General features: G+C 35.4%; 2 protein-coding genes across 2 annotated transcripts; one reads left to right on the forward strand and one right to left on the reverse strand.

Moving 5' to 3' along the window:
* Positions 1-2506: 2506 nt before the first annotated feature.
* On the reverse strand, positions 2507-8275 carry LOC118043274 (agamous-like MADS-box protein AP1). Its single transcript, XM_035051183.2, has 8 exons — positions 7901-8275; positions 5489-5567; positions 5227-5291; positions 5036-5135; positions 4921-4962; positions 4079-4120; positions 3809-3942; positions 2507-2828 (listed from the first exon to the last, which is right to left on the reverse strand). The coding sequence occupies exons 1-8, from the start codon at positions 8083-8085 to the stop codon at positions 2729-2731; spliced, it is 747 nt and encodes a 248-aa protein (XP_034907074.1). The 5' UTR covers positions 8086-8275; the 3' UTR covers positions 2507-2728.
* Positions 8276-19549: 11274 nt separating this feature from the next.
* Positions 19550-21186, forward strand: LOC118043275 (protein BIG GRAIN 1-like E). Its single transcript, XM_035051184.2, has one exon. It carries the CDS (start codon positions 19938-19940, stop codon positions 20931-20933), a length of 996 nt encoding a protein of 331 aa, XP_034907075.1. The 5' UTR covers positions 19550-19937; the 3' UTR covers positions 20934-21186.
* The last annotated feature ends 5899 nt before the right edge of the window (positions 21187-27085 follow it).

Raw genomic sequence — 27085 nt, forward strand, 5'->3', positions numbered from 1 at the left:
TTGAATGGGGGTGGATTATAATAATAGATTCTCTATAAATCAACTATAGTAGCTTTTTCAAAACTCATTTCCGAAAATATTCTCTGTTAGAGAATAATATAAATCATATTATGGAATCTTATCTAATAGCTTAAGCTTATGGGTTGGAATAGTTCTCTGATATGGTATCAAAGCTTTGATGATCTAGTGGTTATGAGTTCAAATCTCACCACCCCTATTTATTTGATAAAATTAAGCACAAGGTAATGTGGACTTGTGCAAGTTTCAAGCCCAAAGAGCTTTCACTTGAGGGGGTGTGTTAGAGAATAATATAAATCATATCTTGGAATCTCACCTAATAGCTTAAGTTATTGGATTGAGTTGGTTCTTTGACATTCTCCCACAAAACTGATGTAGCTTAATAATATATATAATGAAGTGTTGATTTTATCTTTTGCTTTGATGAGGCTGGAAAACCTATAATAATATTGAGATGCATGGCTCTTTACAAGATTGATTTGAAATAAAGATTATCGAAAAGACTAGTTATATATATTGATCGGAGAACTTGCAAAAACATGTTCCATTTAAAAAATTGAAGATCCTCGGATGCTTAAGTTATAAAAAACGTGAGGAGAAATGAGCTTAAAGAGGCTATGTTACGGGTGCTGCATGGTTATATCGTGAACATGAGATGGAGAGGTTGAAGAAGAGAACCGACTCTCTTGGCCAAAAGTTGAGGCTTGTTTATATAATCACAAGTTGTAGTAACTTTTCCAGAGACAGAGGTAGAAGAGTCACTTTTCCCACCATCTATGATTTTCCGATCAATCAATAAAAGATGAAAGTTTTTGAAATTGATGAATCATGTTAAAAATAGGCGTCGATGTTTATAAACATCATCACTTAACAAGAACAGTCCAGAAAAACGTCTGTTTATTTAATACATGTGCAATTTATAAAAACCAGCAAAGCCTTGCCTATTCGAACTTGCAAGTTCTACAGACCTCTTCGGATTTTCGTGTCACGGCCAAGCAAGAGAGTTGTTTGTCGCGTGTAAAACTCCTGTCCGAGGTAGTGTGTTATATGGACTCTTTATGAGGCCTGCATATCATCATGTGTCTTATCCGACTATCTACCATTCGAAACGAGAATAATGCTAGATGATATGATACCGAATCTCAATGATATAGCGTAAATCATATAATTAATGGTTGCCATATATGAAATCTTTTCGTATTTCGTTAAATTTATCAGCTCTCTCACCATTGACATCACCCTCGTGCTCGTCTTTCCCATAAGAAATATTTCCTTTGCAGACGAGCCAAAATGGCCCAGAGGTAAGAAATGTGCTTCGAGGCCTGCTAAAGAATGGAGGCTGCAAGCTCGATCGCCTTGTGCTGGTAAACTTTTGAATCTGGTCCAGTTTTAAGAGTGTTCGGTTCAAGCATCCAAAACACAAAGGCCTACGATTAGAGGTCCATAACCCAATTGGTCCTAGCAAAAAGCAAAATTGAAACCATCATTCCCTCTAACTTTAAATGGACAGCTTTACAGAGATGAGATCGCTCGTGAGGCATGCCTATAAACTAATTGCCTGGTATCAGGACCATGGCTACTTTACTTTGACAAATAAAGATGCAAGAAGCTGTGTTAATTTACTCCTAGCTCTAGGAATTACTGCTAATTAAGAGAATCATGCAGTAATCCGCAAGCTCTGCCATTGCTCTCTTCATTTCTGTTCTCATATGTTTTGCTAATGCTTACCATGCATGTATGCTATGGTAACATTTGACATTTGATCATGTGTCTTATCCTCAACTGCTTAATCACTGGACAACTATATTGGGCTACAAGTTAGTTATCCAAATATGAAAATTTTCGTGTCTAGTAGTTTCTTGAATCTCTCAGAGACTTCCTTCGGGTGATAACTCCCTATAATTTTATCTTGGATCCAAATTTAATGAGAGGTTATGAGGGAGAAATCTTTCAATAAATATATTTTCTACTCTTAAAAGATTGGCCTGGTGTCAAGTCCTAAAGCTAGCATTCATAAAAAAATTATTGAATTACTCTAAATGTATTATGAAATTTAGGATTAGTCGAGGTCCAAATGATTCTAAGATATTTTATGTAATATTCTCAATTACTTGTTTTTATATAAAAAATAAATGCATGCATGTGTATTTATAATTAAATTTTCACTGCATATTATAAAATTATAGAAAATAAATCAAATCTCAATAATTGCCTAAAGTTCAAAACTTGGAACCAACACTTGAAAAATTTATTAAATTCTTCTGAAAACAAATGTGAGGGGATACGTTTTTAAGATCACCTTAAAAGAATTTAGTTTTAAATGATATGCAAGCATGAGCTGATCTAAAAATATTTTTATAGCTGAACAAAATAAAAAAAAAAAACAACTGATAAATTGAGATTAAACAAAACTCAAATTCATGGAAGAAAAGTCCTTCAAACTCTACTTTCTGGCGAAGTGGCCTCCTCTATCCGGTGACGGGGCTACTAACAGTAATTAACCTTCCATTAATTATATTATGAAAATCAGCTGTAGGAGTCTTCTTAATTGATTCAGATACAAATTTTAACAACAACAACAACAATTAACTTGAAACATCCGAATTCACTTCCGACATACATTGGTTATTACCATCAACACACATAATATATATTTTAATATCAAAACTTCATTATAAGTGCTTTCGAGTATCTTTCTTCACCCAAATATTCATGCTCCGTAACCTCCAAGGTGAAAAGAATAAATTGGTTCCAGCGTATGGCCAAGCCCATTCCTCCTCGCTTCAGGAGCTTCTTCCTGGTGACTGCCACTGCATCAAATCAAATTAATATATATATATATATATATATATATATATATATATATATATATATATATATATATATATATATATATATAGCAATGTCAGGGCATCTCGATCCTTAATCCATTTGTGATCACTAACTACATGCAATAATTAAAGAATATTAGTGAATAGACCGCGATGCTCTAGCTTTTTAAATGTTTGGCTGGGACTCATCGGAATATATATCTTATAAATTATAGAAGAGAGATTTCGGGGACAAAAACCAAGACAACGAGATTAATTTGCTTTGTCATTTCCCTGAAATTCTATTAAAAAACATGTATATAGCCACATTTTGAGTAATGCCATTAATATTGTTTATGTTTGGCAACACATGTAGGTAGCAATTAGATAACGGATAATTAGTAATATGATTCACAAATAAACTTTTTATTTTACAAATTAATATATTCCCCGGTGAAAAAAAGAGTAATGTAATTATACGAACAAACATATCTTATAAAATTATCATACAAATATATGCACCGTTTGCGTTTTTCATGGGAGATCAATCTTTTGTTATCATGGAGTCCACACTTTACCACCAATTATTTAAGACATCATTTTGTATAGAATTTTAGTATAAAGAAATTTGCTTAAAAATCATTTTTTGAATGAAAAATATAATTTTGTATGAAAGAATTGTTTGTGTAGGATTGCCTATATATTTAGATAAACTTTTACTGACCTTGAATTTCCCAACATTTATGTGAACTACTGTAGGAGTATTTAGTATGCAAAACTCATAAAGAAAGAAAAGAGCATTAAGTAGGTGTTAAATATCAATTTCCTATAGTGTTTAGGCATTCATTTTGACACTAATCTTGTTATTAAAGTTGTCTATTAGCGAACGAAACCAGGAAGCAAATGATAAAGAAAAAATGATGCCATGCGAGTTAATAAACCCTATATATAGCTGCTTTTGCAGTGCAAGAGATGATTACCCGATGTTTAAGCAAGGCAGTGGCAGGCCTGCCGGCTGTGATAAAAGGAATGAGGAAGCATCAGGGCCGTGATTTTGCTGATCCCAGAATGCCGGCTGTGCCGGAGCTTTATCCTTCTTCTCCTTCTCCTTGATCTATTTCCAAATCATATATACAAAGGCATAAATCACCCGCTATTCAACAAATTGAAAATTGCTATGCTACTTCCTGAGCATATTGAAAAGAATTAAAATGTAATTTGCAAGTCTTTGGACAATAAAGGATGGTCACCTGCTTCACTAACATGTTGTTTTGCACTTGAATTGCCTTCTCCTGTCATGAATCAGGTAGAAATGTTGACAAGTTAAACAGGCCAATTTAGGGCATAAGTCGTAAGTAATTAGAGAGAAAAGAGAGAGTCGAACCACCGAGATTTCGTTAAATATTTATTCTTTAAAAGCACTTAGCAAATTTAGGGCATAAGTCGTAAGCAATTAGAGAGAAAAGAGAGAGTCGAACCACCGAGATTTCGTTAAATATTTATTCTTTAAAAGCACTTATCCGGATAGCTAGAGAAGCATAATATCTAGAGACAATCAGCTCAGAAACTCTTATGCCCATGCCACAAACTCCTCACCACGACGGACTAATTAACTTCGTCAGATTTCAGCAGAAGAGGACAATTGATGATCATAAACTCCACGATTAAAAACAAAGATCGTTTTAGATATTCGAGAAGCCATTCACAAAGAACAAAAGCTCTATCAAATCGACTTAAGAGAATTTACCCCCTTTGCTATAGCCTATATATATGAATCGAGTTTTAATACTTATGTTGTTATGAAACAGAAAAATTATTTAATATTACATGCGTGTAGGGCTCTGATCTTCCATTGTTCATTTAAGACTCATTTCTAACAACAATCGATGGGATAACTTCAAACTGAAAAAGGGACAAGTCAGGTGCTTGGTGATCTTGGATGAATTAGGATTTCTTAAAATTTGTTTTCAACAATTGTTGCGTCTGATACCATGGACCTTCAAAACATAAGTTTGTACCAAGATCCCTCTCTTTACAACTCTTTCCAAACAGCATGTTAATTAACCAAGATAAATATGTTAAAAGTACTTACCTTTCTCTGCAGCTCAGAAATCGACTGACTCATCAGATGGTTCTGTAGAAGAGAAAACTCATTAGTGCAACCGGCATAAAGCAAGCCGAAACAAGTATATAACAGTGTAGCATACTTTTCTTGCCCGAATGTGTTTAAGGGCGGTTTCAATCTGTTGCTCTAAGTTCTGTAGCTCTTTGAGACTCATGGAGTCTAGATCCTCCCCCATATAGTTCCTGGTGAGGTTAGAGAATCAACAAAAGTTTATGCACCTCAAACATTTTTCAAGAAAAATTCTAAAACAAATGCAGGCAATCAAGTCAGTACCTATGGTTTCTCTGTAGAAGTTCAACCTTTGCCTTGAGCCTGTTATACTCCAGGGTCCAGTTCCCCTGGGGAGTATATATTTAAGTCAGTATTGAACTGACTTGCCTACTGAAGCTCGCTTGATAAACATGATCGTTCATTAACTTACCTTAATAATTTTAATTACTCTTTTAATTAGTTCAATTCAAATCAATAGTAGAAATCAAAGTACAGAAATGGAACCTGAGAAAATCACAACTCTGATGAAATAGTAAGGCCCTACCTGTGAATCAAGATCAGTTGCAACTAGTTGCCTCTCTGCATAAGAATATCTCTCGTAGCGTTCAAGTATCTTTTCCATGCTGTTGCACAACAACATGATATTGCTGGTTAGTAAATTTATATAGTGTTTTTATAGCTGATGTACGAATTCTCTACAACATTTTGAAAGAGAAAACTTGACAGTATATGAGAAATTAGGAATAACAATTTTCATTTTTTTTTCCTTGAATCGTCTGTATGAAGGAAAAAAATCCGTTCAACTATTTCTCCCACCATTAATCCATGCATAGTTAGAGATTTGAATAATTAACATATTATGTATATCCATGTAGATTTCGATGCTTATATATCTTCTACCTAAAGATTTGAGCATCATTCTTGTTTCAGATGAACATTCTTGTCAGTGGATCCTTAACAAGGACAAAGAGTTGACCCAGAATAGGGTTTCACATATTGACAAGAGAAAGCTTGCAACTGTCTACATCTTCATTGTACCATGATGATGTTGGATTATGGAAGCTAGTAAACCATCAGCATAGCTGTCTGTAGAAGAATAGTTACGCGGTTCGAGCAAAACAATCTACTATCAAATATATATATATATATATATATATATATATATATATATATATAAAATCAAGATTTCACAACCTAGCTATGGTTATTTATCAAAATCAAAAGAAATGTAAGCAATAGCGGCGTCATAAGTAACAGGTTTCAACAAAGCCTGCTCCCAAACACAGAAGGCGTATCGAAGAAAAATAGGGAAAAAAATTCCCAGAACAAGAAAACCTTGCATTAAAATCAAGCGGCAGGAAGCAAGATGTAATGCAACGAACCCCACCGAGATGGTTATGCGATTGCTTGGTTTAGAGGCATGTATCATATTTGATTTCATGTTTTACATAACGAAGCCTTGACTTGCAGTTCATCAATCCACGGATTACTATAGGAGAATCGCCTATAATCGGGTTTCTCCTAAAAAATGCAAGGCAACCTAGTTAGTATGATCGGAGATTTGAACTTAACCATTATACAACCTGGCTTTATCTTTACATATGTTGTCTTCCTCAACTTGAAATGAGTTTTAGATCATGATTATTTAGTCCACTGATCAGTCCATGATTCTACGTGCAGTATCAAATCTTAAACTGCAAGTAGGGTTAATTATCTCTCTCTGAGATGCTTTTTTTCTTTCTTTTTTAACGTGTCATGAATCATGTTTTTGGATGATGTAGCCAATGCTGATCTTAAGCCTTCTTGTGGCGTCGATGTTAGATCCATTTCTCCATTGGTCAAAAAGGGACACCATCCATTTTATTTCTACATAATATTTATGTTTCTTAAAACGTGCTTCCTTCCCCCAGAATTCAATACACATATCAAACATGGCACGTTTGCCCTCATTCATTAGGTTTGTAAACCCAGACCGTATACGGGCACAGATAAAAAAGAAAAGATAAAAGAGACAAATTAATCAGGGTCATCAATTCCCTGATCAATATATCCCCTAAGTACGGGCGACTACATGTTCAAATTACAGCTGTGGCCCGTAGCTTTTATTTTTAAAGGAAACATCAAGCTGGGTAACAGAAAAATAAAACTAAAGGAAAAAAATACCAAGTAAAAAATAAAGAAGTGTTGAGAAGATTAAGTGACAGCCAGCGTCATAGCTAATCTACTGACGAAAAATCCCTTACATGTACGATTTTCTCCTTTATAGTTTTTGTTAAACAAATTCGATCAATTAAAGAGATGACATGTTTTATCCTAGGATGTTGCACCTTCACCTTAAAAACTGTCATAAAGTAGAGGGAGAGGGAGCAGTACTCCTCCAGTCAGATATGGACACACCACCACCCTACAGCCATCTATATCATTCTGGACAAGACTTGAGAACTCATGAAGCATATGTTTACAGTTACTTTATTTTATTTTATTTTTTATGTTTATAGTTAATTTTACGGATGAAGCAAAACATTACGAGATAACTCTGCATGAAGTGACTCCATCTATATATATATATAGAAGTGAAACAAGAGCACAGTTATTCAGTACATTATATATTACCAAATCCTATCTATATACACCAAAATTGATGTAGGAAGCAGCAAAACCAATGGGGTATATATGGCTTTAGTCTTGGCTTGGCCAAGATAACGTAGAGGAGACATAGATCAAGAGATTCTATGGAAAAACCAGAGAAAAAGAAAATCAGAAGTTAGACAGAGGGGTTATATTATACCAAGTCATGTCACAGAAGAAAGAAAAAACAAACAAACAACAAAAGCCCCTGAAGAAACCAAGAAAACGACAGAGAGAGAGAGAGAGAGAAACCTAATCAGGATATATGCTAACTGTGTGATAAGGTAATAAATATAGAAGAGAAGAAGAGAGTGAGTTTAGAACGTACCAATCATCTGTGGAGTATTCAAAGAGCTTCCCTTTGTGAGAGAAGACAATCAAAGCAACCTCAGCGTCACACAGGACTGAGATTTCATGAGCTTTCTTCAACAATCCAGTTCTCCTTTTGGAAAACGTTACCTGCCGGTTGATCTTGTTCTCTATTCTCTTCAACTGAACCCTACCTCTTCCCATCTCTCTCTCTCTCTCTAAATGCCTTGACCTTTTTTATCCCTAAAAAAAACCCAACAACCAAAACCCAAGATAAAAAAAAACACACCAAATTAACCTGAACCGAAAGAAAAAAAAACGAAAGAGAAAGGAAATTATAAATGTGAAGAAGTTTCCCTGAGAAAAGCTAGCATGCACATATGTAGAGTGGAAAAAATGAGATGACCAGATGTTGAATATATAGCGGTGCTCACTGAAATTGGCAGGAAAGGGCAAAACCAGAAGTGGTTTTTTGAGGACGCGTTGTCGAGATCTCATTGGCTCAGGACTGTCCTGGCTAGCCTCAGCAGGCCTACATCTTCTTTGTCCTTTTCCTTTTCTTTTCTTTTACTGGGCGATGTCATACCTGTTCGGACTCATTGGAATGAGCATTGTTTTGTATCGTTGGCTTCTTTCCACCCTCACAAACTCTCTTTTTCGTATTGACAGCGGGTAGTTTGCTAACACTAATTAAGCAATTATCATATGATTGAGGAACTTCTTCTTACATGAAATCAGCACCAACTTCCTGGTCGTAGTGATGGGAATTTAATAGGAATATTATGGATACCGATGACACAAATGTATCGCCTTTTTAGATCATTTGGAAATTCATATTAGTAAACCCCATCTCAAACTCTTAACATATATATATATATATATATATAGAGAGAGAGAGAGAGAGAGAGGAATGAGAACTAACTAAATAAACCATTAAAAAAGAGAGATTATCCTTACAAAATATTATTTATTGTAATAATGTTTTTTTTTGTTTATTTAATGAAAAAATATATTTTTATTTTATTTTACTTTTTATATTTAATTTATTATAGATTGAGTTTTATGACTTATTATGATTTACTTTATATATATATATATTATAGTCTCATTACTCGTGTTACGGGTTTAAGCAAACTTGATAAGTTAATTTATGATTAAGGTCATGAGCTTGACAAGTTAATTTAAATTGATATGAGTCAATTCAATATGTTGTCATCTTAATATTTTAAAAAATTGATATAGTCTTGAGTTTTTTCTAATCAAACTATATTTTTATTAGTTGTTTGTATTATTTTTTTGGATATATTAAGTCAACTATTTTATATCAAGTAAACTTTTATATAATAAAATTTATACATATTTTTTTTAAAAAAAATTGATCATATTTCATATGCCAGCGATGTTGTTAGAATTGACTGAATTCTAGAAAAAAAAATGTCATAACTCGGGAATTGAAACAAGGATTTGTCCTTGGAGGAAGAAAAAAATGCGTGATATATATTGCCTAATGACGTCGAACACAAAAAGATAAAAAAATAAAACAGCCAAAATTAAAATGCTGGGGAAAATAGCTTTGAGGTCGAAGGGAATCCTAAAAAACTTACCTTGTTAGGTGAATGGCAAAAAATATATTTTTATAACTTCATAACATTTATGGATTGAAGTTGAACTGCGTATTGAAGTTATAATCCAATTTTTTTTATCCAATTAATCAAATAGTTTTGAGTTTCATTTTGTATATATCTGAATCTAAGTACTTATGTAAAAATCGAACTTACTATTTTTCTAATTCATTTTTATCTAAGTGTTTTCCTTTAAAATGGAAATAAAATAATATAGTTCAATGAAAGTCATACTATATAATCAAATCTATGCAAAAAAAAATTGTTCCAAAAAAAATCATATTGTAAAAACATATCTCACACACAAATATATTATAAGGTTCAGCAGCGCATGGGCAAGTAGAATACCGTACTGTAAATTCAGAAATTTTAAGAAATTCAAAAATTAAAGAAACTAAAGATTAGCTACCAAAGCATTCAATTTGTGAATTGATCATCATATATAGCGACAACTACCAGGGGAAATAGTAAAACCTACTTTGACCAGCATCTAGTATACGGATGTAAATCAGATACTTACCAGAAGTAAATGCAATAAGGGGAAGGGGAAGCAAGAAAGAGAGAAAACACCACAAGTCTTCAACAATGGACACAGTATTTCCAAGTTTCTTGTTCTTTTTCTGCTCCTTCTCAGCATTTTGTCTGCAGATTGCTTTGCCTTCTCTTTCGCCATTCTGTACTTGAATTCGGTGTTTATTAATGATATTCTGGCTTATAAAAAGGAAAAAAACTGGACTTAAATCGGACATAATTTGGAAAGCTTCTTTAATTTGATTATTTTGGAGTACTATCCTTCAATTGGGAAATGTTCCTCTTACATTATATTCTTGATCTTGCCTAGCCTTGAACTGATACGAACCAACTGCACAGTTGGGGATAAACTCTCCATTTTATGGAGAACCAATTCAAGAGAGATTAAAGTCTGCAGTTTATTTTATCTGGAATCATTTTTATTTTTATTTTAATATTTCATTCTTTTGAGTTTTTTACTGCAAAATTTTCTTATAACATATACGTACGCATACGAGGAATCAGGGCGAATATGGGTCGAATAAACCTCGGACATACATGCAGTATTAGTAAGCTTAGCAAGACTATCCGTTCAGACTGAGCTGGTCAGGTGGGTCATGAGAACGTGAAATGGAGAATTCTTGTAGATTGTGAGATATGAGATTTAAACCAAAGTCTCACGAGTTCTTATCACGTCTCTCAAACAGTAAGCCACTCTGGTCTGGATCTGGCTTTCCATGGTCAAATTTGGGGGAGCGTGGAGGTTGTGGCTTGGACTTTATTAATGATGGCACCCATAAACAGTAGTGGAGCTCGAATAGGTTAGGGCCTGCTTGCTAGAGGGGTCGCAGCTTTGGCGAGTGAAAGTGTTAAAAGTGGTAGCGTAAAGGTCACCGAGGAGAGTGAGTTCTTGATGAGAGGAGGGTTTTTGTACGTATATTTACACCCACGATCGAAATCGTTTGATGCAACTAGAATTTGTACTAGTTTTCACTTCTTCAAAGGAAACTCCAAACACATCGGCGATGGAAATCCAGCCAATGGCCTTGACGTTGCAGGCTTGCAGCGTGTGTAAATTTATATTGGATCCATGCTAGATTGGCTTTTATAATATATTTTAATATTTATAAAACAATCGAGTATTCTTACTTTTTTAAAACACTAAACAAAATATTTAGAGAATTAACGGGTTCTGGATAGCAGTAGCAGTGGCGGATACTGACCAAAATATTTAGGAAAGCAATACAATAATATATATAATATATATATATATATATAGTATTGTTTATGGTATTGTTTATAAATACAATATATTTTATTTAAAAATAAATCAACTATATTTAAATCACATGTACATATAATTTGTACAAAATAAATCTTTTTATTCAAATTGAACAAATACTTTACATGTCTTAGATTTTCTTAAAAAACATTTTTATAAAATTTTTTTATTCAAAACAATTGTTTTCTTCCATTCATATATTGACTTGTTAAAAGATATCTGGGATTTTACCTCGTAAATATAATTAGATTTAATTTTTAAAAACCAAGGTTTAATATATAATTCTAATATCTACACAAAGTTATATAATTAAATAACCTTGTTTAATATTAAAAATAAAATTATATATTTTAAAAACACATAAATCAAAATGTAATATCATTCTTAATCAATTAATGTGCACAGCTTTCTCTTACATTTCTTTCTAGTAGTGTTGTTATGAAGATGAAGCTAGCTTTCCATGCACATGTTTGCTAAGCCAATACAAAATATTCAGAATAAATGGACATAATTTGTTGTGTACTGTGATAAGAAAGGCAAGAAAAAGGAAAATTTGGTATGAATTTAGTCACCACTGCCAAAATCTACTCCTGTGAAATATGAAGCTTCTAACCATCAGGTTGACACCTACTGGAAGATAAAGAACCAGACTCTAGATTTTCAAAGAATTAGACTAAATCTTCACAAAATTGTCAAGACAATATGAACTAGATAAAAAAAAACTAAAAATAAAAATCAAGAATGCATAGATATGCCATTAAAAGTCAGCAATCAAATCTGAAAGAAAATTCTTTTTAAAAAAAATATAGCAGCATATATATAAATTCAAAAGAGATACAATAAAGGGATCATATATTCTGTTAAAATAAAAAATTAAAGTAGAGGGAGACAAATTTGACATGAGAGAGAATTAACTCTTAGAATTTTGATTTTTTAAAAATAAAATTGATTAAAAATAGTATAATATAAGATCGTTAAAATTAAGTTCAGACTTTTGGTTATAAAAATAAAAAGAAATAATTGATGATTTTAATTTATTAAAATAGTAGGTGCATGAAAGAAATTATCATTTAGATTTAGGGTATACAAATTGAGTGAGTTGCAAGAGAGAGAGAGAAAATATTTATATTAAATGAGCAATATAAATTATATGAATGGAGTTGTGTTGAGTTAATTGAATTATAAAAATTCTCACTTATTATTTAACTTGTGAAATTTATATTTTAAGTTTTTTAATTTATTATTACATATGATTTTATATTATTTGATTTTAACAAATTTAGTGAAATTAGATAATATAAATATTATGAACCAGGTAAATATTTCTTTTAACACCCTTAAAATTTGTAATGTTACGAACCAGTCGCTTACGAGTCAAATTTTTTTTTTTCTTAACAGAGTATGATTTTACACGTGTACTTCATTAACCAAGGTCAAAGGTCATAGAAAAAGAAAAGAAAGAAATTACCACGATCCTCGCTGCGACTCAATCTTCTCCCTCATTCACCACTCACCAATAAAAATAGGGTTTAATCAGAAAAAACACCCATTCTCCGACTGGGTCCCGGCCCGATCAATCATGTGTCGTCCAGATAACGGAGCTGAAATGGTCTGCCAGCGAGTCTGCACCGGTGGGCGGGCGAATACCAGGAGAGAGCAAGGGAAGGTTTCTTTTGCTTTCTTTGAGGTGAAAGACGGATCGTTTCCAGCCAACCTTCATATTATCGTGGATACTGGTGTAGCACATGTGAGCACGATTGTACAGACTGGGACTTGCATGTTCGTTGAGGGCCTGCTTAAGGTCCCCCCTGAAAGTACAAAGCAGAAGATTGGCTTTGCCGTTCGCTTGATTTGACATCGCTTCACTGTAATTTGCATAATCTTGTTCTACTAACATTGCCCATTTAATTTCTAAGAAAAGCAAGGTGAATCTAGTCAGGAAGGGACCTACTTGTGTTGTTGTGGTAAAAAAAACGAAGTGAAATATCAATAGTTGAAGTTCACGAGTAGATATTGATCGATGAGTAGTGTTTTGCAAAATGTTGATTGTATAAATGGTTTATGCATGCTGGTGTTTAGTCAAATGAGTTTTTAGGTCTGTGGAGGTTTGTGAATAAGCATTGTTGCTTGTTATTAAATTAAAGCACTGATGTTGAAAGTTTTACGGTGCACAGATTGTGGCTGGTACAGTGTTCTTGCTGCTGTTTGTTGCATTCAATGCCTTTTTTTTTAATTTCTCCATTCTTAGGAGGGAAATTTATGAATATTTGGCTACTGGTGCTTATTCTGTATTGATAAGCACAATGATTTAATTCTCCGGCGCTCTACGTGTTGTCGGAGATGACAGTGGGCAATGAGAAAGGTTGCGATTTTCATTGACTACTGGTTGTAAGACCCATGCCTCGAAAGAGAAGTTGGGTGTGATTGAACTAGTAGCTCGGTTTTTTTCGTATGATTTTCCGTATTGGATACGATAACCATGCATTTAACACTACATGTGCTCTTACGTCTTGTCCAAAGTAATTGGGATGCGACAAGGATCGATGGGAGGAATGCTTGTATCCCCAGGCACTGCCCGCACCATATATATATACTTAGCCATTCAAAGGGAGATGATGCTTTTTAAAAGATATTACTATGACATTTAGCCCAACTTTGAACCTGGATGTCATGAATTCCCGGATCGAGTGATGACCTCGGTCTTGGACTGGGCTCAAACCACATCCTATTTTTTCGAAGAAAAATATATAATAAATAAAAAGGTGCAAGAATTAAATTTAGTTGCTCTATATTCATAGTTTACGCATGGCATAAAGCACAGGGATCCAAGGCCTATTAGCACAGTTGATTAGACCTCAACTCATACTATTTAATCGTGGCTTCCATTTTGGAGATACAGCACCGTGGAATCGAATATTATGGAGATAGCAAGTACAAAGAACCTCAATTCTTATCCTTTGCCGCGCAAGATGAATTTGGTCCAACCTTTAGATTATCAGTTGCCTAATGTTCCCATGTATATGATGCTTTTACATGTGCTCAAGATAAATGGCGGACAGTATCGATATCCACTATCTAGGATTTTTCGGTGATTGGTTTACGTATAGCTGTATGAAATATCTAATGTCTCTGCAGAAGACAGGAGGAAACCAAGAAAAGCAATTGTGTCTGGAAAATCAAGTTTTCATGGATAAGCCAGGACACAAAATTAGGATGCTATCATTTTAGAGATAAGGATAAGATGCCTATGTTCTATTGTTAGAGTGACGGAGCTGTGAATTTAGAGTTGCAGGCCGCATGATCTGTGAGGATGAAAAGAAAAAAAATAAACCTTTTTGTAATGGTCTTGTAGTGATTACACTGTGTGTGTAGCTAGTACAACCACGCTTATGTTCTTGTGGATGACAGTTTTGTCGATCATTTTTCTTCTTCTTCTTCTTCTTTTTGGTTTTTGAACGACAAGCATCTGGGTTGCACAAGAGATAATCATACAATAAGAAAAGGGTTTTGGGAGACGTCCATCGTTTATTGAAAACTAAAGCTCATCCTCGTGTGTCCACATCGCCAAACCATCTTCCTGTCTTATCTTTCCTAATTTCCTCTAAGGAACTTTGACTGCTTATAAAGTTACAAAAAATTGAGTGCAGCAATTGGAGTTTGCAGGCCAGCGATCTGACTAGCATTCACTATGTGGGCGAGCTCAGAAGACAGACTTGTCCACCTTGTCCCCATATTGTCGCAGCTACATGCACAGAGCTGGGTTATAGGGGACCTCCGATTGGGCCTTTGCCTCCTGATTCAGGACTTCTGATGGGCTAAAATGAGCCTAAGTTTAGTTAGGAAGGGCGTCCCTGGACAGTGATGGTTCAGTACTTGAACAAAAACTTCGATTAAGAACCACTCGGGGGACTTTATAACCCATCGTTTCCAATCAAATTAAGAAGTCCACAGCACACCAGATTCTTGGATCATGTTTTCGTTCATGCAAAGTTGTTGCAGGTGAGCAAGACCTTTAGTGTAGAGGGCAAGAGAGGAGATGGGACTCATGAAAGAATCATGGCCATGGAAGGTAACTTTTGGAATGCATGGTGCTTAACAAAAGAAAGCAAGGAAACATCAATATGAATCTATCCAAGATTTTTTAGCAGCTGGCAAGGGGGGTGAGGGTGTTCGGCTAAGGTGAGTAGCGACAAGTATTCAGTGGCCCTGGGCAGGGCAGCATTGATATTGCAAGAAATGGCCGAACGGCCCAAGTACATGTGGACGCTGTCCAATCAGGTTTATGCGCCTTCCTAGGTGTTATACCTTTGATTTAGGGTATGGATGGTTTATATGAACATTGCCGTCAAATATCAGTTATACCTTTGATTTTTTATGCATTTTTTAGCTTGCTTTAGGGATGATGGTCTAGGTAATTGACTAATTAGTTTTCCGGTAATTGCTTTAATAAATTCAAGTCCTCAATCACTTTATTTATTTATATATTTTTTTATAAAAAAAAGAGCAGTAAAGTGTTTCTGTTTACATATATGATTTAATTGGATATCATAATTATAACACTGGCTCATGTTGCAGGCATACTAACCATTTTTTATTATGTTTTATATTTGGTCAAAGATCAAATTGCTCATGTGATAATAGAAAAAAAAAAAAAAAACCATTTTCAGGATATGAAAAGGGATATTGAGGTCTATTTTATTTTATTTTTCTTCAAATGGCATTTTAATAGTTTTATTGTGGTTAAAAATAAAAAATATGTATATACCTGATTAATTTTTTGATAATTAATAGATCTTGCGATTGATATAAATACTCCAAATATCAATTATATATATATATATATATATTGAAGAAAGGCCTAAGATGTCGTTGTCTTCAATTCCCAATAAGGTTTTGTTTATTGGATAGTTATTCTGTTCAGGATTTGGTGCCGAAGCCTTGGATGGATTCGTCATTCAAAAATTTGTAATTTCTCTCTACAAAAGTCTTCATGTTTGGAATTGCCATCTCTATACCAATTCTCGGTCCCAGGCCTAGCTATAACTACAAGCCACCGGCCTCTGTGACACCCAGAGTCATGAAGGGAAATTTGAGAAGTAGTCAATTTCATGAATTGCTTGGTATTATGACCTCAAACTAGAACTGTCGTGATCATCTAGCTCAAATGGCCCCGTCTTGTTTTGGGTTGATAGATTACATTTGACATCTATATTATATGCACGTCATGTGTGGCTATCTGATTCTGCACACGAATGTACTCGTTCCCAGAAGCATGCCCTCAACACTGAGATTTGGGTTCTCACGGCTAAGAAATGGACCAAGTCTACAATGGACGAACCCACTATCCTCAAAGAACGAAAGCTGTTTACAAATCTGGTTCTTTGCACTTAAAAAGGTCGCCCCGTATTTTTCCATTTTCCTCACTTTTTGAAAACTAAAGCTCATCCTCATGTGTCCACATCGCCAAACCATCTTCTTATCTTATCTTTTTTCTAATTTCCTGTAAGGAACTTGGACTGTTTATAATGTTACAAGTACCAACAAATTAAAATTGAGTGCAGCAATTGGATTTTGCAAGCCAGCGATCTGACTAGTATTAACTGTGTGGGCGAGCTCAGAAGACAGCCTTGTCCACCTTGTCCCCGTATTGTCGCAGCTACATGCACAGAGCTGGGTTATAGGGGACCTCCGATTCGGCCTTTGCCTCCAAATTCAGGACTTCTGATGGGCTAAAATGAGCCTCAGTTTGGTTGGAAGGGCGTCCCTCGACAGTGATGGTTCAGTACTTGAACAAAAACTTTGATCAAGAACAGCTCGGGGGATATTACCTATCGTTTCCAATCAAATTAAGAAGTCCACACCGCACCAGATTCTTGGATCCTATTTTCGTTCATGCAAAGTTGTTGCAGGTGAAAAAGGTGCAAGGCCTTAAATGTAGAGGGCAAGAGACTAGATGGGCCTGGTGAAGGAATCATGACCATGGAATGTAACTTTTGGAATGCATGGTGCATAACTAAAGAAAGCAACGAAACATCAATCTGAATCTATCCAAGATTTTTTAGCAGTTGGCGAGAGGGGATGAAGATGTCTGGATAAGGTGAGTAGCGACAAGTATTCAGTGGCCCTGGGCAGAGCAACATTGATAATGTAAGAAATGGCCTAACGGGCCAAGTACATCCGTCCAGTCAGGATTATGCACTTTCCTTGGTGTTGCTCTGGACCTGATCGCAATATCGACAAATGATTTATATGAATATCGACATAAAATATCAAATATATATTGCTTGCTAGCTCATTGATCTTTGATTTTTTATACATTCTCGAGCTTGCTTCAGGGATGACGGTCTAGGCAAGTGACTAGCTGCAATTACTTTATTATTTGTTTTTTTCTTTTAGAAAAATGAGTAAAGTGTTCCTGTATACATATACAACTCAATTGCAATCATGATTCTAACTGCCGAATTTAAATAGTGTTTAATATTTGATAGTGCCGAAGCATCAGATGGACTCGAGCGGTCGACCCAAAAATCTGGAATTTCTCTCTATAGGAGTCTTTAATGTTTGAAATCTCCATGTCTGTACCATTTCTTGGTCCCAGGCCTAGCTATAACTAGAAGCCACTGGCCCATGTGACACACAGAATCATTGAAGGAAACTTCAAAACCTATCAATTTTATGGAGCATCTACAACAATACTGGAAAAGCAACAGTTGGTTGCCCTCCCAGCAAACGCGTGGTGTGATCTAAATTAAAAGCCTTGCAAGTTGTAGAACTTGACTCTGAGATTGCTACAGGTTGTGTAATGGATAAAAACTTTGGAGTAAGAGTCACATTCTCGAAGGGTGGATTAAGAAAAAGGGACCATCCTATTTTTTTCCCTTAATATGTTTCAATATCTAAAAATTGACTGCACCTTATGACCTCGAACTAGAACTCCAATGGCTCAGAGTTGTTTGGGTTGATAGATGACAATTGACGTCTATATTACATGCACCACCCTTGTTGCAGACTTCGGTTGGCTCTCTGCACACCGATGTGCTCGTTCCCACAAGCATGCCGGCCCGTTGTGTTCAACAATGGGGGATGGGTTCACGGCAAAGAAATGGACCAAATCTGCATGGACTAACCCAGTATCTTGAAAGAATGAAAGTTGTTTACACTTCATATGATGATATCCAGCTCTTTACACTTGAAAAGGTCACTCCACATTTTCATTTTCCTCGATGGTGGGACTGGAACTCGACAGAATTAGATTATTGTTCGGATTTTTTAAATCCTCAACTGTATAGAATGCATGATAAAGACAGGGCATGGATGGATAATAAAGGAAACTTGTGTTTTCCTTTCAAGTGGCTGGACAGAAATATTTCTAGCTTGACTGTGATCCACCAATGGATGTCTACTAGAAGGATTATCATTCATCAAATTATGTCTTGATTAAAAGATGGGGTTTCCTTCTCTTCATGACCTAATAAATGATCAGAAACATGGTCGATCAGTAGGCTTGCTTGCTTAAATCACAGGGGAGAAGGTAGAGAGAGTGACTAATTCCTATATGACGCTTGTCTACTATTCGAGGCACGATGTGATACAGACCCAAGCCTGTTTCCTTTCATGTTATTCTTCGACATCTTACAAGTTAGCCCCTTGAGGCTCTGTTCATCTTCTTACTGATATTTTGCATTGCATTTGCATCCCACCATGCATCATGTGATCTAGAACTTGATTTCCAAACTTCGATCACCCAGTTTTCCCTCTCCATTATCTTTGCAGGAGTGTACTGATTAGTCAGGGCATTCTCAAAGGAGCACCTGAATCCCAAAGCGACAAATAAGAAAGTTATGAAGGAGACATCATCTTTTTTGCCACAGAACCCAGGGCCAGCAGGCACTCATGCCCCGGAATTGGAGCCACTAGGTCAGGGGTGTGTACGGCCCCTCTGTTAAAAGACTCAAACCTCAACTCTCACAAAGAAGAGGCAAACTAGATATTGCGCTGGGCCATATAGTTGATTACACTTACACCAGTCAAAAATGTCTTAGCCTCCTAGTTAAAGAGATTAATTAGTGTTCATATGATGTAATATTCCGAATAATTATGGAGTGACTTCCAAGCTCTCAAAAGAAGTGTGGGATCTACCGAATTCTCCAACTTATAATGATGACATTCAGTTGAAGTGCATGGCCATGTATAACCCCATAGCCAACATACTTGAAAGCCAATCCCCACTAAAACAGGTTAAAACCCTAGAATCCAAGGAAACACAGCTCTTTGCTCCCCACCATCCCCTACCAAACCTCTGGTTTTCACAGTAAGAGAAGGATAAAAGCATGTTTCTTTACTACGTACCCCAGCTCACATCTATAAAGCATAAAATTCACATCAATATGGGTCTCTTCCAAAAACACTCTTCATCATGTAATGTTATAGACAGTGGCAAAGTGATTGATTGTTATAAATCTATACCCCCTACCACTACTCTCAGTCATCTCAAAACCATTCCCTCTATTCTACAATCACTCATACCATACTCCCTTCTCCCGTAATTCTCCTCCCATAAATACCTTTCCATATCCTGTAACATTAACTTCCAAAATCAACTCTCACACCACATGTTCGAAAACTTCCAGTAGTTCTAAAAAATGTCCATCACGGGACTCTCATCAGACCCTAGTAAGCCTTACAAGAAGTCCTTGCATCGGAGAAACAATTCTGACGAGCTTGATGTGTTTGAGGCAGCACGGTATTTCTCAGGGTACAATATTGAAGCAGGTGCGGGGTATAATGGTGCAACTTACACACAGAGAGTCATGAGAGAAGATCATAAGAATTCTTGGAGGGGAGGAAGAATGAGCCTAGATGTACCAATGAGAAATCCGCTACCTCATCATCTCCATCAACAGCCTCATACAGTGGAGAAGCAAATACTGAAAGAGAAGAAATACAAGCAACCAAGCTCTCCAGGTGGTAGACTTGCCAGCTTCTTGAATTCTCTCTTTAATCAAACAAGCTCTAAAAAGAAGAAATCAAAGTCCACCACACAATCAATGAAAGATGATGATGAGAGCCCCGGTGGAAGGAGGAAAAGGAGGAGCAGCATTAGTCATTTTCGAAGCTCAAGCACTACTGATACAAAGTCTTTGTATTCTTCTTCGAGTTCTGGTTTTAGGACACCCTCTCCTTATACACACCCTCCAACAAAGGGCTGCAAGGAGTCCAGAAGCTATTCAGATCACAAGCAAATAGTTTCCTTGTCAAAGCAGAATGGGACTGTGAAGTCCACAACTTTCCAAAATGAGATATCGGATGATAAAAAGAAGACAGGTTTGTCTTGGCTGGAGGAGAGATACAAATTCGTCGGTGATGGGTTTTCAGATCAGAAAGCAGCCAAGAATCGCGGTAGCCAATATTTGGAGAAAGACAGGACTTGGGTTGATGAACATTATCTATCAGAGGAAAACGAATTTAGGAAGTTCAATGAGGTGGATGATGGAGCTGAGAGTGATTCAAGCTCTGATTTGTTTGAACTGCAGAACTGTGACTTGGGCATCTACTCAAATGGTCTGCCCGTGTATGAAACAACACATATGGATAGCATCAAAAGAGGAGCAGTTCCAATTTCAAATGGCACCCTATGAGAGACAGAATTATATTTTGTGCATTTTCCTTTGTTGAACGGTTATTAATTGATGATATTACTATAAGAAGCTGTGAGAAGAATATTATTGCCATATTGTCATGTCTTAGATCTTGCTTTTCAGTTTTTTTTCCCCTTCCTGTTTCAATTCCTTTCTTTCTTTTCATGTCTGTATGTACAGTGTGGAATGTTTATTTGTCTTTCTTTTCCTCTCTTTCTTTCCTGTAAAGACCACCATAGTAGTGGCTTCCTTAGATTGTGCCATGATCAGTGATTTTCCACTAAATTGATGGAGAAACAAAGCATGCACTATCAACCCACGTGGACTATATCTTTTAGCCTTTTGACTTAGGACTTAGGAGTTTGGACATGGAGCAATAATTGATAAAAGCATAATCCTGCCCCCCTTTTACCTCTTGTGTTTTAGGAAAGCAAAGGAAATTGATTACCGGTGAAAATGGCCATTCATCCAAGGCATGTCCTGCAAGCATCAAATGATAGCAGCTAACCAACTAACAGTTTGTCTTGGAGCTTCATAGCTAAGTTCAACCATGCATCGACCTCTCCAGCTTAATCACTTCAGGAAATTATAGATTAGAGAGAGTACTGAATTAGGTGCAAGGATTCTATCTGAATCCAAAGGATTTGGAATTTTGTAGCGTAATTAGGTTCTATATATGTGATCTGGAAGGACCTTTTATCAAATATGGGACCAGGAATATATAATTGAGATTGCCATATGTTTGCATTGCTAGCTACCATAATTTTAACTTATGGACATCAATGGCAATTAAGTTTATAACTCAACTGCTGTCATTCATCATGTTTTCTCTCTTCTTAAGAAAAAAAAGAAGAAAGAAAGAAAAACGTCTGTGCCTAGTTAAAGTAAGAGCATGGTTGAGCTAGCAGCTTGGGGAGGGAAAGAGTACACAGCTGTGCAGTACGGAAGCAATAAATCCTCCCAATATCGTGCTTTATATAAACTGAACTCGAATTATTAGGAGATTGATAGATATAGGTTATATATTTCTGTCTAATCATCAAATGATCAGCAAGGAAAGGCATGTTAGAGCGTTTCTATTAATTCTTTTCTGTAGCATTAGTGACAGAATCGAGACAAAACAAGCTAGGCCCATTTAAGATTACAAGATTAATTTAGTATAAACTGGTCTCAACTTTTAACGCTACATTGATTAAGGAAAGAAAAAGGGCAAAATGTCATGAGGTGATCGCATATGTACTATATCGAGCATGCATGCCAAGGCGCTGTCGAAAAAAACAAATGAATAAAAGGGCATGCCAAGGGAATAGAGCGCAGATTTTAATTACTCATGATCTATGCATTAAGATGCGAATTAACAGATAATCAAACAAACAGAGAAATTTATCATAAGAAAAAATACAGAGAAATTTCATGAGACTAAATTAATATAAGGGTATGTAGTCTATCAATTAAATTGAATCATATATTTATCGACAGCTATCTAGTTACTCATTAAATTGCTCTTTTTATTCAAGAGCAGGTTGTATGGATGAGATAAAAAATTATTTATTTGTTTTTAAGTGCTTATCCAGTTGAAAAGCGAGGGTGTGTGTTCATGCATGCGCGTCCGAATATATAGGGCACAAGCTTGGCACTAGAGTGTAGAGGATGATGATGAGTACTGAGGATAGCCTTTTGAAAGAATGATGCAGAGGAATGATGTCTCGGAGACACCAAAGGATTAAAGCTCATAAGAAGGCATTATATGCAGGAGTTAATGATGCATCGAGCATTGCTGGGCCAGGCCATGGTCATGCAAAGCAGGTCACTAGCTAGCTAGTGGATGGAGGGGCCGAGTACGTACGTGCGATTTTCTTAAAGAATCGACAAGTATATAGTAATTAATTACAAAGTTGATGCACACACAAATCAAGATCGATAAAGCTAACAGAAACTGCTCAGTTTTCTTGCGGACAATCAAATCTGTTATCCTTTCTCGAAGTTCGGAGGGAAAACAGAGCTTTCTCTTAGAGGTACCGACTACTGGCTCTGATTATGATCTCGGTTTTAATTATACCTGAAATATGATATAGTTCGGTGATCTAACTTGATCTGTAGACGAACCAGTTCCGAATGCCTGCACCGTAGAATTAAAAAAGAGAAGAAAGGAGAGGAGAGGATATATATATATATATATATATATATATATATATATATATAGCTAGTGATAATATCCCAGAAGAAATATTGATCTACCCATTTGTTAAGTATGATGTTTGGCCATGGGTGCAGATGCATCCTTTTGCATCAACATCCTATACAGAGAAAACCCTTTAGCCGCCAGCAGGGACAAGACGAAAAGCTTGACAGCAAAACTATCCTTCAACTTGTAAATGCCTTTTGAACATAACACCTGCAGCCATCAGAAACTGAAGTGCTAGTCGGCATCATTTTGCACAACTATCCCAGCAGCAAAGTACTCTTCACAGCATGTTCGGGCACTCGTTTTTCTAAGAATCGGCAAGCTGGGACTCTTCTTCTCTTTTCAGGTTAAAAGATGTTTTCGATAAATTTACATTAATTATATTGATTTCTACATCGCCGAATAAAAGCACCACTGCCGTTATTTTCCTCCGTCCATGTCCATGAGCGGCGTTCACGTATATGCTGCATAGATGACCAGCGAAAGCCTCCTAACCCCTTTCGTCCTTTTAATGGAGAGGCACTGTGATCGGATAGCAATTTCTAACCCAGCTCGGGGGTCCTTGTTTTACAATAGAAGCCCGCCCTTGAATTGGGCTAGCCCGTTAAAAAAGGGGCTTTCTTTTCCCTTCTCAGCCACGCACGGTTGATGCCACAATTCGAAACATATCCAAAATGCTTTGATGTCAATGTCACTTCTTATGACTTGTAAGTAGAAGCACAGATAGGGATAGATGTCCATGACAGAGGGGGCTCAACGGTGGTGGTGGTGACATGTTTTCCTTAAAAGCAGGTCCCCAGCTTTTTATCCCCTCGCGAAAGCTTTCAGACCTCGAGAGTGCTTGCCGTTTAAGCCTTTAAGGGCACTTTGTCGCTTTAAACCCATTATTTCATAGAAAAAGCAACTGATCCTGTTGTTTTTTAAAAAAAATTATTTAAAATAAAATAAAAATTCAGATTTTTTTGATATATTAATATCAAAAATAATTTTTTAAAAAATAATAAATTTTATTTTAATATATTTCTAAGCAAAAAACACTTTAAATTACCATCATAACTACAATTCTAAACAAACTTAATATCTTTGACAGCCATCTCATCAGACCCTCGTAAATTCAAAATTAAACAATACTTTTTTATATAGTATATACGGTTTAAAAAAAGTTAAAGTTAAATTAGAAGTAAAACATACAAACTCGGCTGTGTGAATTTTTATTTAGAATGAGAATTGGAATTGTTATTTATTTACAGTTTCACAGTAAAAAGTAGTTAATTAATTATGATTTTGTTTAGGCTTGGTTATGTAAAAAACAAAATTACTAACAATCCCAGATATGAAATCCCAATTCCACTAAAAGGGGCCATGTTTAGCCCAATTCTAATAAAATAATAGTGTAAGATGCGGATCGTGTTTTAATGACATGGCAGGGCCCGTTGTGAAATCATATGCTATAGTTTAGGGACGACCAATGTCATCGAACAAAGTTCTCGGTGTTGGTAAGGACAAGTGCAAGTTAATGATGAGAATTTAGGGTTATTTTTTTTTTTTTGGTTTTTAGAACATTTAAAAAAATACTGGTGAAATAACGTAGTTTAAAAAAAATAATTTAAAAAATATTAAGTGAGCACAAGGAAAAAAGAGAGATAAAAATAATGAAAAGAAATCCAATGTCACACTGAAATTTTATTTATAACACAACTGTACCATCAAAAACATTTTTAAATGACAAATCCAACAATATTATTATTATTATTATTAGCCTTTTATGGTGTTGATGCATTCGTTTTATCAGGATTTTTTGATATTTATCATAATGTTGTAAAAGAAATTTTGATGTGTTTTTATATTTTTTAAAAAAATTAAAAATATATTAGTAGAAACTCTGAATTTGAAGTTGTTAAAAAAAAAATATTACTATTCGGGGAGAGAGAGAGGGAGAGAGATAAGCCTTCGCTTTCATCGGTGCGCGCACACACAGAGTATGAGGAGGATTTTGTCGGCACCCCATCTCTTGCTTTCACTGCCCCTCTGCCAGTATCTGCCCCTTTTATCTCGCCATTAATTGTCTCCCTCTTTTACGATTCTAGAATAATTACCTGATGTATAAAAGTTTAATGCCGTCGTCAGTTTTACCTCGGGTCACTCCCGTTGCAGATAAGTTTAGTTTCCGTGTTACCATTACAGGTTTGAATCGAAGGAAGGGCTGACATTTCTTGGGCCTGCCGAGTGGAGACGATGAATAATATCCGCATTGATGCCAGCAAATTACTTTGAAAACATTAAAAAAATCTGCTTTTGAATATTTTAAATTTAGATATTGACCCTGTTACAACGGGATCGTTATAGATATTTCTAGGGCACACATGCATGTCGTTTGATGCATTTCCTCCCCTACGTTTGGATTTTATACCGAGAAAACTCAGTCAGAATCGTAAAAGCTCGACCGGAAAAATGCAAATAATATCGGCGCTGCAATCCAGTCGACGGCAGAAAAGTGTGTGTTTTGAACAAGGAAATATATACCCATTAGAATTCTGGTCTTTAATTCTTCGTAGCCAGTACATGATATGTAGTGGCTGATCTCGCATGCTCGCGTATATATTCGAGGGGAGTTTGCAGAGAACGGACAAAAGATGGTAGTGGAGGGGAAGGGGTGGATGACCGGGTGGCGTTCAAGCAATGGTCCTTTGTAAAGTAGGAGTTGGTGGTTCCTGGCAGCCGTCACTGCCAGCAAGGCAGGGTCAATCTCCGGCTCTCCGTACCATTCCCAAATCTCACCCCACATCGGGTCTTTCCTTTCCAACTGGGACACGTGTAAGTTTAACTGAGGTACAAGTGGCGTACAGGGGTCTTGTCACACCTTCAACAATCAATCAAATATTTAAATCTTAGTTGATTCTCCATCAATGGGTGCACAATTCTGCAATTGCCCTTGCCTACCACTTTCTTGAACCAATGGCTTAAATATATTTATCTGTATCTGTGACTGTGTGACTCTGTGACTGCGTGTGTGTGTGTGTGTGTGTGTGTGTGTGACTGTGTGACTGTGTGTGTGTGTGACTGTGTGTGTGACTGTGTGTGTGTGGAGGTTGTAGGCAGCCGTCACTGCCAGCATGATGAGTTTCATCCGGCTAAAAGCTTCGCTATTACAAATAGGTTCTTTGCTTTGTACCTTTTTTTTTTTTTTTTTAATCTTTTCCATTTTCAGTTAACGTGTACTACTATTTCCAACCTTCTTTTGAAGGTATTTATGTAATTGTTGAAGTTTAATGTTTTTTTTATTTAAAAATATATTAAAATAATATTTTTTTTATTTTTTAAAAAATTACTATTAACACAGGTATATTAAAAAAATATAAAAACATTAAAAAATAATTTTAAATAAAAAAATTAATTTTTTAAAAAACATGGTTTCAACCGCGTTTCCAAACAATGTCTTTATAACCTACTGAATAGGTAATTCATTCCATGTGGTGAGCAAGCAAATTTAAGCAGCGACCTGAAAAATAAATCAAATAAAATATTATGAAATAAGTATTTCATGCTTATATTTAATTAATTAATATAATTTAATTCAAATACAAAGTTTCATTTAATAAACCTAGATTTAACAAAGAACATGAAGTGAAAAAACCTTAGATAATTCCGGTCATTTTCAAAACTAGTAAAAAACAACTATAGAAAACAAACAAAAAAAGTATTGGAGCCTAGTTTTCAATTAAATAAATGTCTAAAAAGTGAAAAAAAAATGAAATTAAAAAAATAAACTCGAATGAATTTGCTAAACTTATGTTAATATCTCAAATTCACAATCCATGAAATTTAGACTTTAACTCAATCAATAAACTTAATTCCTAACTAATTTTTACGTTGAGTTAACCAATTTTTATGGTTTTTTAATTGTTTTAACGTGTTGATGTAAAAACATTATTATTAAAAAATAAAAAAATATTATTTTAATATATTT

This window comes from Populus alba, chromosome 10 (genome assembly GCF_005239225.2).
Source record: "Populus alba chromosome 10, ASM523922v2, whole genome shotgun sequence".
Lineage (NCBI taxonomy): Eukaryota > Viridiplantae > Streptophyta > Magnoliopsida > Malpighiales > Salicaceae > Populus > Populus alba.